Source organism: Chanodichthys erythropterus, chromosome 20 (genome assembly GCF_024489055.1).
Source record: "Chanodichthys erythropterus isolate Z2021 chromosome 20, ASM2448905v1, whole genome shotgun sequence".
Lineage (NCBI taxonomy): Eukaryota > Metazoa > Chordata > Actinopteri > Cypriniformes > Xenocyprididae > Chanodichthys > Chanodichthys erythropterus.
In genome coordinates this window covers 9,678,370-9,698,440 of record NC_090240.1, presented here as the reverse complement: position 1 = coordinate 9,698,440, position 20,071 = coordinate 9,678,370, and the positions used below count along the sequence as shown (strand labels likewise).

Here is a 20,071-nt window from a genome sequence, read left to right as displayed (position 1 = left end):
TCCTTCCTCAGGTCTAGGAGGGGTCACGTGACCGTCCTGACAGATTCAGGCAGAATCCACCGAATTCGCCCCGTGCCCCCAGGTCCAAAATGGATATGTACAGAGGTACAAAGTTGGCAGGGTGGTGGATAGCTAATGCAAATTAGCCAGTGACCGGCGTAGTGTTTTTGGAAGGGTGTAAGGCTAGGGAATTCTACATACCCCATATTTTAGTACAGAATGAATGTGCATAACTCAAACCAACCAACCCCCTTTCAAACCCCCACCACCAGTAGAAAATTGAGTTGTTGCTTCAGTACCAAAGTCATACAACCATCCACGCACTCTACTGAACTCGACCAAATACACGTACATACCATGAAGAGCTGTAAACTTGAGTTCAGAGCGCTCACAGTGAACATTTAGAAGTGAGAAAAAGTTAAAATAAAACGGAGGGAAAAAAAAAAAAAAAAGTGAGCACAAATGTAAATGCCAGCTAGTATAGGCTGATATTTTTCTCCGTTTTGTCAAAAAAAAAAAAAAAAAAAAAAAGCAACAGAAGCGACAGAGGCAAGACACATTTGACATCATTTGAAATATAATGGGGAGAAAGTTGACTTTGAATAAAGGAAAAAAAAAATAAAAAAATACACACTCAAAAAATAAAATTAAAAAAATCATAATACAGTCTGGCTTCACATTCCAGTGGTACTCTGTTGTGTATACACTAACAATTATCATGTTACACACAGACAGACACACAGTCGAGTACACTAACTGTTGTCCTATATCACCGATTGTTGGTTATAAGTTATATCTGTTCCATATACATATATATTTCCATTTGTCAACAACTGGTGGAGATTTCGATGCATCAAGCTGTAACACAGAGGTAGGATAATGCTACTTAAAATGCCTCACGTTTCGCTAATTCTAAACCATTGTGTTGGCGACACTGCGGGTATGGGTCAGACTTGAAGCGGCAAGCAAGTCGTAATCTTATTGTTTGATATGGAATTGGTGTGATGTCGTAGACCCTGCAATGGTCCCAGGCTTCTGCTGGTGATGGTATCTCCTACACGTTCAACTTAAAGACAGGATAAGAATATTTGCAGATATGTCGATGAGGTATACAGGGTTGATATGACCCCTGTTTGTCGCACTCGCACGCACAACACACACACCGGGTGCTGCCCTACACGATCGTGACTACATTTCCATCGTCTAAACATTAGCAGAGAACAGCTTGGGGCTCAATACTCAAGTAAATAGTGCAGTTTTGTTTTTGTTTTTTTTATTAATCAGGGTCACATTTCCTACATGTCGTGATGTGTTTCCGTCACATCACCGAGTCAAATACTTGGCATGTTCAAGCAGAGCTTGGAAGCAGAGACAGTAACCCTGTTTTATCAGAAATATATGAGCCTTTCATCAATCCCAGCCTTTCGGTTCTGCATTTTGGCGATGGAAACGTAGCCACTGTGTAGTATTTTTTTTTTTTTTGTAACAGCAATCTTTTGGAAAGTCTTAAAGACGGCGGGTCCTAGTGAAACTGGATTCAAACACGGGACGCAGGAGGTCCGCTCGATTAAAGCCAGTCGCTTTGAAATGGCCAAATCCTGCACACATCCAATTCACATTCAGTTTGACTGAAATAAGGCTCTCTCAGCACTGAAATCTCTCATGTTGGTTTCAGTTACAAGAAGAGGGTGTTAACCTAAGGTGCCACAGATTACATAGCCAGGCCAAAAGCAGCCAGAGCCAACAAATCTTTAGAAATATACAATTGTCTCTTGATACTTGTATTGCTTGTTCTTGAATGAATTCAAGTGGCCATCTCTACAGAGACATACATTGGTCCTATATTGTGAAATACTAGATTACTTTATTCAGTGTGCTCCCTGTGATATCAAATATGAAGTCATTGATTGCTTGAGGCCAAAATGAAAGAGCTTAAAGTAAGTTATTTTGAAGATTATTATATGACTTCTGGTATTGGCTGCCAATGGTATCTCTGTTTTCTTCAATGAAATTCAAAAGGAATGTTTCATTATGGTACAAGTTCCACTATTTTTTAATTTTCCTAAAATTTACAAAGACATGAAACAACAAATATTGGGATCTTGATGTCAGACAAAACACAAAACCTGATCCAAAGATCAGCAATAAAACATTCTTTGGTACCGCAGAACATATGGCCCAAAGTTCAAATGTTGTGTGGGGAGAAATAAAAACCTGCATATTTCACTGGTGACAACAATAACATTCAAGATACCATTTCCAAATACAGCTATCACAATCTCTAATCTGAAAAAGAACTGTAATTCCTGGCAATGAGCTTTGCTTTTGGTATCAATTGATCAGAGGTAAATGAACAGGTCTAAACACCCCCCCACACACATACACAAATGCTTAACATGCCACAAAAAGCAGACACTGACTTTAAGTGGCGCAGAAGAAGGTTCATGGAAAACGGCACTCTCTGACCTATCAACTGATGAACAAACAGAAATGCCATCTTTCCAGTAAGCAAGAAGAATCGATAAGGCTTTGACACCTATCACAGTTTCCACCAAGTCCATTGTACATTCCACAAGAAAGTGCCACTTATGGAGGCAAAGCAGGAAGGAGTTCAAATTTGTACAATCCAAAAAAATATCAAATAAAATAAATAAGTGAAATTAAATACCCTGCTTAAAGAAAAAAAAAAAAACTAAAATATGATGGATAATGTAAGAGGGCATTTTCCTCCATTAAGGATACTATGGCGCACAAAAAAGTTATTGCACTTCAGTCCATTTCAGGTGGATACTTTGACGTCAATACAACAGAGAAAAGGAGTCATGCCAACATTCTACAAGACACTGGGTTACAACTAATCTCCAATGCATTACCACACAAAAACGACACGGCACACGTCTACTTCACTAAAGAGTTCACACTTTGTAAAACTAAACACGTTTTTTTCCATACAGAGTTTGAACAGGTCACTAGCTAGAACCGATCAAATGTTTTGCCATTACGGTTGAATTAAATTTACAAAGATTTTTTATTCATTTGCGGTGATGTGACAAATTTGATCGCAAGTTTTGACGGCTCAAAACGCAACCTCGTGGATGGTGGCTATTTCTGAAACTTACAACAGTTGTTCATTCATAAGGCTCACTAAAGGTGTTAATGGAAGACCATACCCTGTGGCATGTACTTGATAACAAAAGGCACAATCCCACATACTCGTCACAAAGTGTAGTACTTTAAAGAGATGATGAAGATGCTTGCAGACTCCAAAGAAATAGCAGCATGCCACGCAAAGCAGTCATTTTCTCAACCGAAGCCAACAAGCAAGTGAGGTCGGTGTTAGATTTACAGATGAACTTCTGAAGGTCCGTGATCGGTCAATGAAGCTCTTGGGCTATCTCTGGTGGCACTATGCAACTCTGAGATAAAAAGAAAATATTCCTGCATAGCTTTTTTTTTTTTTTTTTTTTTTAAATATGAAAATGTATTTTAAAGGGATCCCTATGTGCCCTGTCAGATCAGCCATTCAGTCAGGCTCCGGTGGTCTTCTAAACAGCCTTATGAAAACAAGCTGCTGGCGAGAACAACAAAAAGCAGCTTTTTTTGACTCGATCATTCGCTTGCAGATTTACAATTTAAACTATTAGCGCTTATAAAGTAGAAACATGAAGTAACACTAAGCCAGGGTGAAGGACATCATTTAAAGTTCAAGAGCACCCCTTGAAAACTCCAATGTTTTCCATTTCAAGGCCTTGGAACGTGACCTCAGGATTCTAGTTGCACGGATCATGCGTAGCTAAAAAGCCCACCCAAATTTCATGTACCAGTAAATATAGCACGATAGATTTTAAGGACTGCTAGTTCATGAGGTAAGATTGCCACGTCAAGGCAATTCCAACCACACTTCAGGAATTACATCTTGCACATCTTCTTGTGCTTTTGTTACTTAACTTGTTAGAAAGATTTGCATTTATAACATTACACAAGTTTTTACAACCTAAATGTTTCAATAAAAACACTGAAAAATGAGGACATAATCTAACCTGTTTTGCAAAAAGAATTTATCATTGGACTATTTTTACTTTTTGTATTTCCAAAATCATTCCTGTGTTCCAATACTGATTTTTTTTTTCCTGCCAACTTCCATTATGGTGTTTTTATAAGTCACGTTCAAGAGTGAAAATCAGTACTTTTGACACTTAATTTAGGAGAACTAAATCCAACAGGATTTTCTATTCGTTTCATGGTAAAATATTAGCCGTTCCAAATTATTTCAGGTAAATACACGCGTATTAAACAAACAAACAAAAAAAAGATACAATTTTTACTTTTTCTATAGTCTAGTGCAAAAACTCCTAATATATTTAATGAAAATGATTTTTTTTAGGCCAGAAGCCAGTATGGTACATCTTTCAGCAAAACTGTGTGCTTATGAATCTCATCGAAATGAGATCCCAGGTTAACAACAAAATCTCTCACAAGTGCTGCGACTGCTGAACTATACCGTTTCCTCTTAAGGCAAAAAGTTGGGAGATAGACAAAGGTTAAATGAAACGGGTGTTTTGAGTATTGCCTTAAATGGATGTGTCTTCAAGTAGTAGGGACGCCGAGGTCCGCTGAGGTAAATCAGACATTCTATCAGCCATTAATACCTTTGCGAGAAAAACAAATGATATTGATACAAATATGCAAGGATGGACATACAATAAGGACACTGAGTTAGCTACAATTAATCTGCTTTCCAACAAAATGGTTACAATTATTAGACGACTCTAGTTTCCAACTGCCTGCAAGTAACTGCAACCATTATAGCTTGGTCAACAGGCAATGAAAGCTGGCCCTTCATAGCAAAGTTATGTAAAAAACAAACACAAAAAGCTCCTAAAACTGCACAATTTGTTGATCCAGAATAAAACAAGAAAAGCTAGGTAAAGTGTGTCGTTTGGTAATTTCAAAATTTGCCCTTCAGTTAATAATGAAATTAAGGCGTTTCATAATTCCATTGCGTAGACATAAACCTCAAATTATCAATGGTTCGTGGGTATGCTTGATTACAATGGAAGATTTATAAAATATTGTTTTTGAAGGAGCCGTTGACTGGATGACTCAAATCCGGCTATTCGATTGATAAGGGCAAATGCCAAGTTATGGCTTAGCCATGAAAGCTTTCACTTAAACGGGTGGTGAGGAGCTCCACCAAGAGCTAACCAGCCCATCAGTATAGATTAGTTAACAATATACTGGCATTTTGAGTCTGATTGTGAACGTACTGGCATTTTACAAAAATTAACAAACTATGTGGATCTCCAAAAAATATATATAAATGGGCACAGTAGCTTATGTTACCTTAAACTTTGTTCTTTTTTTTTTTTTTTTGGTAATGGTCTTGATGCACACTCAAAAACTGAACCCAAGGAATCATTCATTCACATTTTACAAATGTATCAAAATGATAAAGGGAAAAGAAAAGTTATGGCACTAAATGATTTCAGGGAGTAAAATTCCCATTTATAAGTTATTCTCTACCCTAAAAAAAAAAAAAAACCCCATCTTGCCACTTTGTGACCGGTTCCCTTACTGTTCGAACACAGAACACCAAATGCACCAACTCAATCTATTAAAAGTTCTGAAAGGGTTCAGTTCCAAAGTTCCTGTTGTCAAGCTAATTATTTAAATCGCTAACTACTGCATACAAGATTTTCACCAACATCGAAGCAAGCTGCTACCATCACGGCATACATTCGACGAAACAATTCAAAAATTTTAGTGCAATGCCAATAAGACAATTAGAAATTTGAGGAATTAAAACAAATATGTTTTAGTTGGTTTTGGCTGGATAAGAATTATTATCGCTAATAAATAGACAAAGATCACCTCTAAAAAAAAAAATTAGCTCCAAGATACAATTGAAAGCAGCACTTTTTCCTGCACCAAATGAAATGTATTACTAATCACAGGCTCCACGGGCACTTGTTTTTCGAACTCAACTACATGTGGTATGACTAGCTAGACTAAATTTATAAATAATCATTTGATTTTCTACAACTACAAGCAGTATAAACTGGCAGTGCAAATAACTTCAAGCTCATCATTAACTTGCACTTCATTATCGTACCCTGTGCTGTCTATACACGCATTATTTCCCCTCCACCAAACTGCAGCAAAAGTTAGTGTACGTGATAAAGTCAAGATCAAGTACAGGTAAATAAGCTTGAATTAAACTCCCACAAAAGGAACTTCCTCTTAGTCATGTAGCCAATTTAGAAATATTTCCCAGGCAAAACACTGATATAACTTGACTAATCTGATTTGCACACATGCACGTTTGTACTCTTGCAAGAGGAGGTCAGATATTTGCCCATTTACAGCTTGTGATAGATGCAAAAGCTTTTTTTTTTTTCAATCTTTTTTTTGTTACCGAACAAGCAAGTGCTTTATATCAGGCCAGCGTGAAGTGGAGAATCTTGTTTAAGCAGCCAAAACTTATTACATTGACGAAGAGGTCATTTCATCAGTATAAATATGCTCTCCACACAGCCTTTAAACATCTAACGTTACAGTCTCATTTTTCTACGCACCTTCATTCATCAATAAAATATCAGTTACAATACTACTCTATCTACATCGCTAAAATCCTGATATACTGTAATGAAAAGTAATAGTATTGGTATAATTGAGAACAAGTCCACATTTCAAGCCTGAAGTATGCATTAGTTCATTGAATTAAGGGGTACAGATCTTCCTAATTGTTAAAAAATGTTGATGCTTTTGCTTGTTTAGGAAAAACAAAATCTATGGCAAAATTAAAAGCCCTTTCAACTGATTGTCTCATTACTGACTGAGCATATATTGCCTGTTTGTGGTGCACAAACAAAAAAAGGGATGTTTCTAACACTCATTCACATGTTCTTATTTTGTGTTTAGGTGCAAAAACCTAAAGGAAGCACAATCTTAACTTTGTTAATCTACCTTTGGCAATAAGGAAGCATTTTATAAAGAGGAGGGGTGAATATTATTTCAGTATTTTAATTGAAAAGATAATGTCTTTTTTTATATATATCTACAAGTTCCTAATAAAATGCTATTTAGAAATCGCACAACTTTGGTCATACCCATGACTGCTCCCCAACACCATAAACAAATGTAAAAAGGTCCAATCAGCCTCAACACTTAATTTTTGCAAATTTGACATATACACTCCCCAAAGTGGGTTCTGATATATGAATTGTTCATTCATCTATTTAGGTAATCATTTCATAACGGATTATAGCGAAACACTTAACTCACGTTTCACAGGTCAAAGCACCATTTCGAAAACTTCGGGGAGCGCTTATGGCGTGTTTAACTAATTGGACCCTAGGTAGACAAAATGAAATCAGTAGGCACTGTGAAAGCAACTCCACATTAAATATTATAATGATAAACTAGCAAAGCAATAGATTTAATTGAAGATATTGTACGAGGCCCTGCCAACCCAAAGCAAACCAAAATAAAACAGAAGGTTCCAAGGAGCAAGTACTGTGTATGACGTTTGCATCAGTAATGACATTTGTGCTTTCTATACTTCCTTAGTGTAGTATCTTCATAATGTTTTAAACGCCCAAAATCATGACACTTTAAACTCCTCTTTCTTCTGCCCACCTACTAACAGTGATCTGAACTACCTATTACCTTCATTGTAAACCTAATATGAATTTTCCACCTCAAAACCCATCCAAACACTATCCCTTTTCTCTCTAACAGTAAACAAGCATTTATATTATATCGGACCCCTCTACCAGGAGGTCATTGGTCTTTTGGCTTAAGGTAGTACGGTTTCCCTTCTGTCAAAATGATTCCGTTAGGTTGTTTGTTTGTTTTTTCCTGATCTGTGCTAATTCAGATTGCACCTCACATAAAAACCTCAAAAAGTAAGAATCAAGTATGGGATGAAAAACTTGGACTGTTGCGCAAAAGTGGATGTCACACATACACGCGCACGCACTCACACAAACACACACACAAGACCACTATCAAATACATGGTCCCGCAAATTCATGCAAATCTAGTGTAACCCGTTTAAATTGTTCCTCAGGGCAGGCTGTAAATTCCTATGCAAGGCCACAGCGTCACGCAAATAGGAGGCATGATATGGAAACCCATCCATTATCACTGTTACCATGGAGACACACAGCTGCATAATTCTAACATAAACCGAGTCAAATCGACTGCAATGAAGAAATAAAGGACTGACTCGCCAGTGATGGATACTGGTTCGAATAGATGGCTTAGATTCAGATTTTAGACTTAGACTCATATTGAATGGACAGCATCTAAGATGGGAGTCAGGGGGTGGGAGGAAAAGGAAAGTGGGGGAAAATAAATAGAAATAAATAGCTAAATTTGTCCTCTCGTGTTCGCTCTCTACTGAGACGTGAAGAAAAGCTTTGATACTGGCACAGGAGGGATGTGTGGCTGTAATTGCATATAGGTTTATCTAGGTGTGTAGAGAGGACCAAATCAAGCGACCACACGCTTTTTTTTTTTTTTAAACAAGTAAGTACGCCTCACTCGGTCAAGCAGCCATCCAAGCCGATGGTAGCACCATGGCGATCTTTGCCGTAACCATGGAGAAGGCCTCCATTGGGCAGGGGGGGGCAGGCGGCTGTGATGCCACAGTGCTTGAGCAGGTTGAGGCTGGGAGAAGAGGGCGAGGATGAGGAAGGTGTGGAGGAGGAAGGCTTCATGGTTGACAGAATGAGAGCTAGGCAGTCGGCAACAGCTTTATTGGATGCGCAAGCCAGGGCTGGCGTATGACCTGTGACATCACAAAACAAAGAGACATTTAGTCAAGGAGTGAACGATTAGTGAACTCATTCAAATACATTAGTTCCAGGTGTTAGGATGAGCCTTTTGCTAATGTACCATATTTTCTGGAACATAAGTCGTACCGTTTTTATCATCTGAAATGTGCCGCGACTTATATATTCCAAAGCGAAATATAATGCAATTAACATCAAGAATGCAATGCACACACTTGCTATTGGTTCTAGCATTGCCAACTTGACATGGCAGCCAATTCATCATCAAATTAAAATGCAGTCAACAAAACTTAAAACTACATCGCTTAATTTAAATAGTCAGTTGTATAGTAGATCAGCGTGATGACCACCCCACCAAAAATTCACCAAATTTCATACAACAAATTTGAATTTAGCCATTTGTCACTTTACATTCTGCTCAACTTTATATTTATCAATATCGCACAAGTTATTCCATTGGACTACACAGGGAATCTCTTGTTTATCTTCCCAAATCGTATCAAAGCTGACCCTCAGCAGGTCATTTTTTTTTGCAGGTAAATTATGTGTTTTTTTGGTTTGTTTTGTTTTTCAGTAAATGATGGTAAATATTTTATAGTTTTTGTTTGTTAGGCAAGGTCAGGTATGTCATGTTTATTTGTATAGTGCATTTCCCACATATTGGTAATTTAGCTTAGTTTAAAGGGTTGGTTCACCCAAAAATGAAAATTCTCTCATTAATTACCCTCATGTCGTTCTACACCCGTAAAACCTTCGTTCATCTTCGGAACACAAATTAAGATATTTTTGATGAAATCCAGGAAGTATATGACTCATCCATAGACAGCAATTTAAACACGACTTTAAAGTTCCAGAAAGGTTCTACGTCAGAACGCTGACTCATTATTGGCCAGCTCCTGCGTCACTATCACAAAAATGCATTGGCTGCTCACGTGAACAGCCTCTGGCAATACTTTGATGGCATTCTGACGTAGAACCTGGAAATGCTGGATGTAAACAGCGTATGAGAATGACACAGAAAAGAAGAATTTGTTGAATAAAGTCGTTATTTTTGTTTTGTTTTCGCGCACACAAAGTATAGTATATATATTGCTACTATAGAGTCACATACCTCTTGGATTTCATCAAAAATATCTTAGTTTGTGTTCCGAAGATGAATGAAGGTCTTACACTTTTGTGGAACAACACAAAAGTGAGTAATTAATAACAGAATTTTCAGTTTTGGGTGAACTAACCCTTTAAGCTTGCCGTTTATAATAATTTTAAAATAAATGCCGCTATAATTTATATTCATATTTTTCCATCCTTGTATAATGTTATATTTGAAGAATTTTATGTGGAGTGGAACTAAAGTACATGTTCATAGTGTTTATAATGTTTGTAAACCCCTGACCCAATACGACATATATTTAGGTGCTTTTTTTTCTGGAAAATATGGTATATGTATTAGCAGGCTTACCCTGGCCAACCTAAACTGGCGAAAATCTTGACTTGCGATGTTCAGAATTGTAAATTCCTTGTGTAAAGTTTGTCACTAGTATGCTAACTTCAACAGTATTAACATATGATATCTAATAATTATTCTTTGGAAACTAAATGCACAATTCACTTTTTACCCTAGTGTTAGTCCATCCATGTTGTCACTTACTGCTATGAGCAACTTACACAAACTGGCCAAAAAAAAAAAAAAAAAAAAAAAAAACACAAAACATGAATTTTCCTGTACTTGCCTTCCTCATCCACTGCCAGCACTGTGGCTCCACGATTCAGCAAGGCCTGAACCACGGTGGCCAAACCATTCCTGGCGGCAATATGGAGGGGCCTGAAATATAGAGAAAATTATGTTATAATGCTAAAAGTTTCACTCAGTTTAATCACATTGGGAAAAGGTAGAGTGTATAATTCTATAAAAAAAAAAAAAAAAAAAAATTATATATATATATATATATATATATATATATATATATATATATATATATATATATATATATATATATATATATATATATATATATATATATATATAAAAAATCCAATTTTGCCACTTCAGGACACTCAGACAAAGAGCTGATGATAATGATAATGCTACAGCGCCGTGCACAACCTACAACTTATTGATGTATTTGCAAACTGTGACAGATACTCACATCTGAAGCATACTGTTGGTTGCGTTTATAAGGATAGGGTTGTGGATCTCCTTCAAGATCAGCATGGCACACATTTCATGAGCCTTTAAAAACAAACACAGCAATATGCACAAGGTTAGCAATATGCACAACATGAGCACAAGAGTCTGGACCCAAATTACTTTTTAAAAATACTTTTATTTAAATAGAGTGCTATGTAAGGCCTAATGATTTCCACACACACACACACACACACACACACACACACACACACACACACACACACACACACACACACACACACACACACACACACACACACTTAAAAACTTAATTTAAGGAATATCACATTTTTTCTTACATGTTTTATTCAATTTAAACAGAAAATCTTTGTAGTGCAGTACTTTCTTTGGCCAAAAATAAAAAAGGAACTGTTACATTTTTATTTGGATTACATTTTCAAAAATGAAAATTGAATTAAATTAAATTCAAAAGACAAAGAATTTCTTAAAAAAAGAAAAATCATATGTAAAACATTTAAAAAATAAAAATAAAATAAATTTATATTGCCCTAAAATGCATTTTATTGTTAAACTTAATAAATTGTTGTTAAATTGTATAAGTGTCATGATTTCAAAGAATGTGACATGCTTTTTGATTGCTAAAATTTAATTTAACCATTAAAACAAATTTTTCTAGATTGAAGTAGTAGTAGTAGTAGTAGTAGTAGTAGTAGTAGTAGTAGTAGTAGTAGTAGTAGTAGTAGTAGTAGAATTACCGAATCCAGAAGAAATAAAACAGAATTTGTGAAAAAAATAAAATGGATTTCATAGGGCCCTCATTATGTTTGTTACCTTGCTGCAGGCCAGGTGCAGGGCAGTGTTCTTGTTCACATCCAGGAGGGACAGGTCAGCTTTGGCTCTGTGCAGCAGCAGGGCTGCATACAACAATAAAATCATCTATTAAAACTCTAAGGAGTGACATGTTTTACAATGTCTAAGGGTTTCAGTCTGGGATTACTCATGTGACACATGGTAAAACTCTTACCTACTGCACCGCTTTGGCCATTATCGGCAGCCACCATCAGTGCAGAACGCCCTGAGTGGTCCACGGCGTTGATGTCAGCTCCGTGCCGCAGAACCAGCTGCAGCCCAGCCACGTCCTCGGCAACTGCGGCCGCGTGAAGCGGGGTCCTGGGAGCAAGATGTCAGACCAGTCATTTATCTGGTAACTAGTTAGTAGAATTTATGTAAAATATGTAACAATTTGACAGCTACTACACAGAAATTGTATTTTAATATGTACTTGCGCTAACCTTCCTTTGGCATCCCTGATGTTTACCAGCGAATTACAACCACTGGATTCCAACAGCAGCTCAGCAGAACCACTATGGCCATTAATGCTGCAATGGGATGACAAGAACATGCAGCATAGCGATTAGGAAACGCATGCCTTAAATTATAATTTAATTAATATAGTTTTATTTAAATATTCATTGCATATCAGAAATTTTACATATGCTATGTTTACACTACACAGAATATAGACTATACAATTCAAATTTCTGTGGTTCTGAAGGACATTTATTTGAACTAGTAATAGTATACTATTTTAATGATTTAAAAAAAAAGTTGCTACATTTATTTGATCAAAAACAATAATATTGATCTACATTTATTTGATCAAAAACAATAATATTGTGAAATATTATTACAATTTTAAATAACTGGTTTTAAATAACTGGTTTTATTTTAGTATATTTTAAAATGTAATTTATTCCTGTGATGGCAAAGCTGAATTTTTGAAATCTTTTAATGAATAGTAATAGTAAAAAAACTATACTAAAAAAGTCCAAACTGCAAATATAAGAATATAATAATAATAATAATAATAATAATATTATATATATATATATATATATATATATATATATATATATATATATATATATATATATATATATATATATATATATATATTATATATATATATATATATATAAAAACCTTAAAGGATTAAAAATATTTGAGTGTGGATATTAACTATTTTTTTATTTCCCTGACTATTTCTAGTTCAGTTTCTATGTTCCCAGGAATTATTACAACATCGAAAATAAGTACATTTGAAACTAAAAAGACATTAGTTCAATACTCACAGAGCACAGTGCAGTGGGGTGAAGGGGTTTCCCTCCTGGATACTACATGGTTTAAGTTCAAGTAAAATGTCCAAACAGTCTTCATGACCTGTTTCACAAATAAAGCATATTGAACTTATAACAGATTTAGTAATGTGAACGAGCCGTTATGGCTCATAAGGTCTGAACTCTTACCGTGATAGGCTGCCCAGTGTGCGGGTGTGTAGCCGTGGCGGTCTGTGATTGGGTCGTGGGGATGGGAGTGGTCAGCAGCAGAAAGAAGATTGGAGAGAATGTCAGCATGGCCACAAGAGGCAGCCAGATGGACCGCGGTTCGCCCCTGAAAATCTCTGCTAAGGACTGAGACATTGTGGGACAGCAGGGCGGTTATACAGTCCTCCCGACCCATCACCGCCTACAAAAACAGTCCTGGTTAGAAACCCCATTATGAGGTCTATGATGCAAACTTTATTTATGTTTTCAGGATCTCACCCCTCTGTGTAAGGCTGTTCTTCCTCTCCTGTCTCGCATATCAGGGCAAGCTCCTCTCTCCAGCAGCAGATGCACGCAGTCAGTGTGTCCCCCCAGCACTGCCAGCATTAGAGGAGTTCTATGAAGACAGAGAAACAGTGAGAAGGTCAACAACTGTAATCTGAAAATGCAAATAAGATGTAATACGGTTTCCTTTTTCTGCATTGTTTGGGAATCTTCTACTTTTATCTCAAATTTGTATATGAGGATCTCTTATCCAAAATGGAAGCACTATGCATTCGTAGCTTTGTGTTCGCACTGCTTTTTTTGTTTACATCTATGAAATATATATGGTATGAAAAGTATGATATCAGCAAATATCTGTAAATAAACATTGCATAGGGTGTGACATTAAAAAAATAAACCAAAATATTTACAAATGCCTACATATAAATTTTTTTTATTCAAATTTTTAAAACCAGGAAACCTGAGTATAGATATTTACAGATAATATTTATTATTATTATTATTAATATTATTATTATTATTAGAAATATAAGTATAATATTATTATGCAATAATAATTATTTAATTGCAATATGGTCCAGTAACAGGGTCAAGCCTACATTTCACAAAGATCTTGGAGTTCAAGTAGTTATAATATTTTTTAATTTAGCATTCAAATTAAATGATGTTTTAACTATATTAATACAAACCAATTCAATTACAAAATATAAATACAATTACATTAATATTATAAGACAAATTCAATAGTACAAAAAAAATCCTACATTTTAATGAGCTCATTCCAAACCGTTGCATATATAATTATTAAATCACATTAAGCAAGATGCATTACTTGTCATGCGTTTCCTTGTATATTAATACGGAATGCTGTGAGTAAAAGAAAAAAAAACTAGTGATCGACCGATATTGATTTTTTAGAACCGATATCGATAATTTGTGCCCGATAACCGATATTTATTCACTGTTATACTTCTGTTTTTGACACGATTACAACACCACAACTGAAAAAAAACCAAAACATTTTATTTATAACAATCACTCCCTCCTTGCATAGAAAACAAAACAAATCTTATTTATCCAATAAATAGAGGGAAATAGTCTATTTCTTAGAGACAAGCTGCATAAACTAGCTACATTTCAGGCATTTATGTAACATCTAATTTGTGCATTAATGGCTGCTGTGTTAAATAAAGTTTACTAATAGAATGGTAAGTATACTTTACATGTGCACGCCGTTGTCTTGTCTCCCCTTAGATTCTCAAAACACCCACAAGATGGCGGCATTTATCAGTAAATTCGATATTACAAAACCAACATCCGATTATGGTAAAATGCTTAAATATCGGGGAAAATATTGGTAAATTGATATATCGGTCGATCTTAAAAAAAAAAAAAAAAAAAAAAAGACAAAAGAAACAGTAAATAAGCCATGAGCTCATACGTACTGTCCCTCCACTTCTGTAACATTAACAAGGTCGGCTCCTCCCTCACTACAGAGCAGCATCCGCAGACATTCCGAGTGGCCGTTGGCAGCTGTCAACAAACAAACAGAGGGATGTGTCAAACTCCAACACAAAAATAAGTTTCACAAGCTAATTCACACATACATGTATTCTGTACCTGCAACATGAAGAGGGCCCCATTTGCTGCAGTGTTCTGTGAGCAGGCAAGATGCTGACTGGCCGAGCAGGAGCTCTACGCAGCGGGCGTGTCCTCTTTGAGAGGCCACATACAGCACAGAGCGCCCCACCGGGTCACATGCATCCACACATGCTCCAGACTCAATTAACACTGTGACGCATTCCCAGTGACCTGACTCCACCTGACAGGAAAAGAATAAAGGAAAGATCAATATATACATTACACCAACAGGGGGCAGAGTTCTGCAGAATATCTGCTGATTTATATGTCCTGAATAAGTAGAAGCTGTTGTTTTGTACGTACCGCCAAGTGTAGTGCGCTGACAGACCCATTGCTTTCCTTGTCTCCAATTGTGTTGAAGCACATTTCCAAAAGCTGCAGAATAAAGAACAAAAAGTGATATAGCATATGTAAGTGTGGTAACACTTTAGTATAGGGAACACATATAAACTATTAACTAAAACTTTTCCTTCAATAAACTCCTAATTTACTGCTTATTAATAGTTAGTAAGGTAGTTGTTAAGTTTAGGTACAAGGTAGGATTATGGATGTAGAATAAGGTCTTGCAGAATAAGGCATTAATTTTTTTGCTTAATAAGTAATAATAAACAGTCAATATCCTAGTAATATGCATGTTAATAAGCAACTACTTAAAAAAAAAAACATAAAATAAAGTGTTACTGTAAGTGTTTAATTTTTGTAAAAATCACAGTGAACGATGCTAGAGTGAATGGTCAATCTCACCAGCTCCAGGTTTTGTTTGTTGCCGTGGGCCGCAGCGTAATGCACAGCACTGTATCCTTTAGTGTTGCACAGAGATGGATCAGCACCGTTATCCAACAAATGCTCCACACACCTAAAAGTATCAAAATGTATGAGATTTAAAGACTGAAATAATAAGCAATAATAACTCAAAACAACTTTCCTCTTACTTATACAATACCTTTCAAATGTTTGGGGTTCAAAAAGATTTTTTAATGTTTTTGAAAAGTCCCTTATGCTCACCAAGGCTTTATTTAATTAAAATTCAGTAAAACCCTTAATTTGTGAAATATTTTATCATTTAAAATTTAAAATTTTAAAATGCAATTTATTCCTGTGATGGCAAAGCTGAATTTTCAGCATTATTACTCAATCTTCAGTGTCACATGATCCTTCAGATATTATTTTGAAGGCGTAGTTCAACCCAGAAATGAAAATTCTGTAATTAATTACTCACCCTCATGTTGTTCCAAACCCATAAAACTCTTGTTCCTCTTCGGAACACAAATGAAGATCTTTTTGATGAAATCTGAGAGTTTTCTGTCACAACTACCAGTTTTTTACCGCTTCAAAGTTCATAAAGAGATTGTAAAACTAATCCATATAAATTGAGTGGTTTAGTCCAAATTTCGCTTTAAATGATGAACAGATTTAATTTAGGCTTTTATTCACATATAAAAAAAAATTATCAGTGAACATAAAAGCTCAACTGAACCTGCTTCACACGCAAGAACAAACCTCTTGCAGAAGCTCAAACATGCTGCGTAACACGAGAATAAACCTCACTGGTTCTCGCACGCGTCATGCAAACATAATTGAGCTTCAGTTTTCCACAACTGATGTGTGAGTTGATGAATGTTTATATGTGAATAAGGGCCTAAAGTAAATCTGTTCAACATATAAAGCGATCGAGTCTTCAGAAAATTTGGACTAAACCACTCAATTCATATGGGATTAGTTTTACAATCTCTTTATAAACTTTTTGAAGCGTCCAAGTGGTAGCTGCATAGCTGTCTATGGAGGGACAGAAAGCTCTCAGATTTCATCAAAAAGATCTTCATTTGTGTCTGGAAGATGAACGAAAACCTAACAGGTTTGGAACAACATGAGGGTGAGTAATTAATGACAGAATTTTCATTTTTGGGTGAACTAACCCTTTAATAAGCTGATCTATCTATCTTAAGTATTTAATACATCTTATTGAGGCCAAACGTTTGAATGGTAGCGTACATAATTGTACTGTTGTCAAATTCAGTGGGACAGCTGACAACATCTGTACCCATGATTCCATTTTAGACTGTCACAGTGCACATATAGGTAACATTACAGTTTAAGCATAGATAATCTAATTTTAAAGAATTAAAGTGAAAAAACAAACTTCAGGTAATAGCTGCTAAGAAGAGGCACAAAACATAATTACATAAAACAAAAAACAAAACAAAAAGGGTATCAAATTTAAGGAACAAATATTTGTTGTGGACTTACAGGAAGGATTCCTTCTCCCCATCTTCTTGGTTCTGATGGGTGCTGGCATGGGGCCGGTCCGTTCTGAGAAAGACACTAGACATTAATACTGCTGTATACAACAATAGTGCACAACAATTATATTTAATAGATATGTGTAAGTGCATTTCACCTGCAGAATGCAGTCGATGCAGCCGAGTAGTGTAGAGGTGTACAGCCAGAGCGGTCACGCTCGTTGACCTCTGCCCCCGCTCCAACCAGAACGACCACACACTGATACCTCCCATTAGCAGCCGCATAGTGCAAAGGAGTCCTGGTGGAGAGACACAGAAATTCTAATGCTTAACATACAGATCAATCTCATAAAAAGATATCCACATCATATTTCATTCCAATATCCAAAGTAAAAATAAGAAATTATACTTGGCAAGTTGGCTTGAGGATTCTTTTCATGAGGCACACTTCATGACAATTTATGAGCATCCCATTTTAAAGAAAGTAGATGTGTACCTTCCAAACTTGTCCTTCTTATTCATGTCAGCTCCACTGCTTAAGAGCAGGTTGAGACATTCAATATTTCTGAGTGGAGAGAATAAAGGATAGGAATAAATAAATCTTTTACACATCCTTTTCAATTACTTTTAGATGGTGGCTGTTGAGTGACATCTCCAAAAACGACCTTGGTTGGCATTTGTGTGCTTAAAGCACTCTTATCGGGGACACCTGAAACCTGAAAAAGTGGGCCAGTGGCTTTTTAAATAGCCCATTCTAAGTAGAACTGCAGTCTCACCCTCCAGAGGCAGCAGCGTGTAGACAGGTCCTCCCAAAATTGTCTGGGGTGTTGATGTCAAATCCGGCAGAGAGCACGTGTTCTTTACTCATTGACAACACAATGCTGTAGAGCTGACCTGCAAAAGAGACACAAACACAGTCACTGCAATGATAGTTAGAGGAATACGTTTTTATTTTAGCTGGATGCACGTCGGTCATGTGAGAAGCAGTTAATGGAAGAAAATTAAAAGAAAATGTAGACTTTAATCTATCACAAAAAAGTACATCACAAAAGTACCATGGCATTATCATGGTATTATTTGAATCACCATGTAAATACCAATGTACATAACATGACAATTATTTAGTACCATTTTGTTACAATTGGTGCATTTCCATAAGGTACGAGGACTTTATACAGACTAGGCAAAATCGTTTTCTTTTGGCCTTTAATGTAATTTGTAGGGAGGAAGTGTGCATACCTGAGGAAAGTAGCTTACGACAACAGTCAGAGGACCCGTAGAGCACAGCTAAGTGTAGAGGAAACATCCCATGAATCCCTTGTCTTTAGAAAGAGGACAAACAAGTGAATTATTTCACTACACATGCCACAGAAGCAGATTACATGCAAACTGACAAGAGATTAGTATCAAGTTTCCTTGTAAATGCAAATTCCTCGTCTCGTGTATATAAAGTTGGTTAAGCTGTGCCACTTTTAACTAAATTGTCAGCAAGACTAGAAGTGAGATCTACATAAAACCATTATATGTCAGGGTGTCTGAAATTAGAAGAAAGCAACTATGTCAGAGAAACTATTTATTAATGCACAATTCACTTGCAATGTCTTATTTTTACTATATTATACACATTTTCATAAACAAGAAAGGAAAAAAGTGTAATAATCAGAATATCTGAATGTAGTGATACAATTTTCAACATTTTGTAATGATTTGTAACATTAATACTTTGTATTATATTTCTTGCCATCATCATTAATTGAGCCAGTGACACACTTTACCAACAAAATATTAAAATATATAATTTAAATAAAGCTGAAATAAAAATAGAAATATTAGAATATTAGAGTTGTTCAATTACCAAATTTAATTTGGAGTACTAAAATGAAAACTGGAAAAAAAAAAATCTAGATTGAAATATAAATATGAATGAAAAATGACAAGCACATAAAAATACTAAACCTTCAACAAATTAAAATGAAAACTGAAATTTTAAAAATAAAAGCTAATAGAATACTATAATACAGGGGTGTCCAAACTTGGTCCTGGAGGGCCAATGTCCTGCAGAGTTTAGCTCCAACTAACCACAACAAACCTGCCTGAAAGTTTCCTGTATGCCTAAAAACCTTGATTAGCTGGTTCAGGTGTGTTTAATTGGGGTGGGAGCTAAACTCTCCAGGACAGTGGCCTTCGAGGAGCAAGATTGGACACCCCTGCTATAATAGTATATACATATTAATAAAATAACACTGCTTGCTTTAAGTAATTCATGATCTTTAGACAGATAATTTGCTGTAGGTTGTATATGGTAGAGACATTATACACAGTTGTCAATATTTAGGAGATGAATTTACATCAATCACTACCAAAAAAATAAAATAAAATAAAATAAAATAATAATAAAATCATCTCATTATTAAAACATTCAGTGTCATTCAACAAACACATGGTACTTTACCTGGCTGTGTCAGCACCGTTTGTCATCAAGGTGCTGATAAGCAGCTCATGGCCATACTTAGCAGCAACATGAAGAGGAGTATTGCCATATCTGTCCACACAATCTATCTCCCCACCTGGAGACAACAATACAAATTACGGGGTTTAAATATTACAAAAAGAATTGGAAATCAAGTTGAAAAG

The 20,071-nt window shown here is 35.9% G+C and overlaps 1 protein-coding gene across 2 annotated transcripts in view; it reads right to left on the bottom strand.

Moving 5' to 3' along the window:
• Window positions 1-1,384: 1,384 nt before the first annotated feature.
• ankrd52a (ankyrin repeat domain 52a) overlaps window positions 1,385-20,071 on the bottom strand; it is a 30,743-nt gene continuing 12,056 nt past the window's right edge. For both annotated transcript variants that reach the window (XM_067370372.1, XM_067370373.1), the window contains 19 exons: window positions 19,890-20,004; window positions 18,677-18,759; window positions 18,214-18,331; window positions 17,934-18,002; window positions 17,596-17,736; window positions 17,445-17,507; window positions 15,942-16,053; window positions 15,501-15,572; window positions 15,177-15,378; window positions 15,002-15,089; window positions 13,551-13,668; window positions 13,254-13,473; window positions 13,080-13,167; window positions 12,240-12,326; window positions 11,972-12,117; window positions 11,779-11,861; window positions 10,946-11,028; window positions 10,529-10,620; window positions 1,385-8,794 (listed from right to left, as the gene is read on the bottom strand). In XM_067370372.1, coding sequence (XP_067226473.1) covers window positions 8,544-8,794; window positions 10,529-10,620; window positions 10,946-11,028; window positions 11,779-11,861; window positions 11,972-12,117; window positions 12,240-12,326; window positions 13,080-13,167; window positions 13,254-13,473; window positions 13,551-13,668; window positions 15,002-15,089; window positions 15,177-15,378; window positions 15,501-15,572; window positions 15,942-16,053; window positions 17,445-17,507; window positions 17,596-17,736; window positions 17,934-18,002; window positions 18,214-18,331; window positions 18,677-18,759; window positions 19,890-20,004 — 2,231 coding nt within the window. In that variant the 3' untranslated portion in view covers window positions 1,385-8,543. The remainder of the gene's footprint in view (window positions 8,795-10,528; window positions 10,621-10,945; window positions 11,029-11,778; window positions 11,862-11,971; window positions 12,118-12,239; window positions 12,327-13,079; window positions 13,168-13,253; window positions 13,474-13,550; window positions 13,669-15,001; window positions 15,090-15,176; window positions 15,379-15,500; window positions 15,573-15,941; window positions 16,054-17,444; window positions 17,508-17,595; window positions 17,737-17,933; window positions 18,003-18,213; window positions 18,332-18,676; window positions 18,760-19,889; window positions 20,005-20,071) is intronic.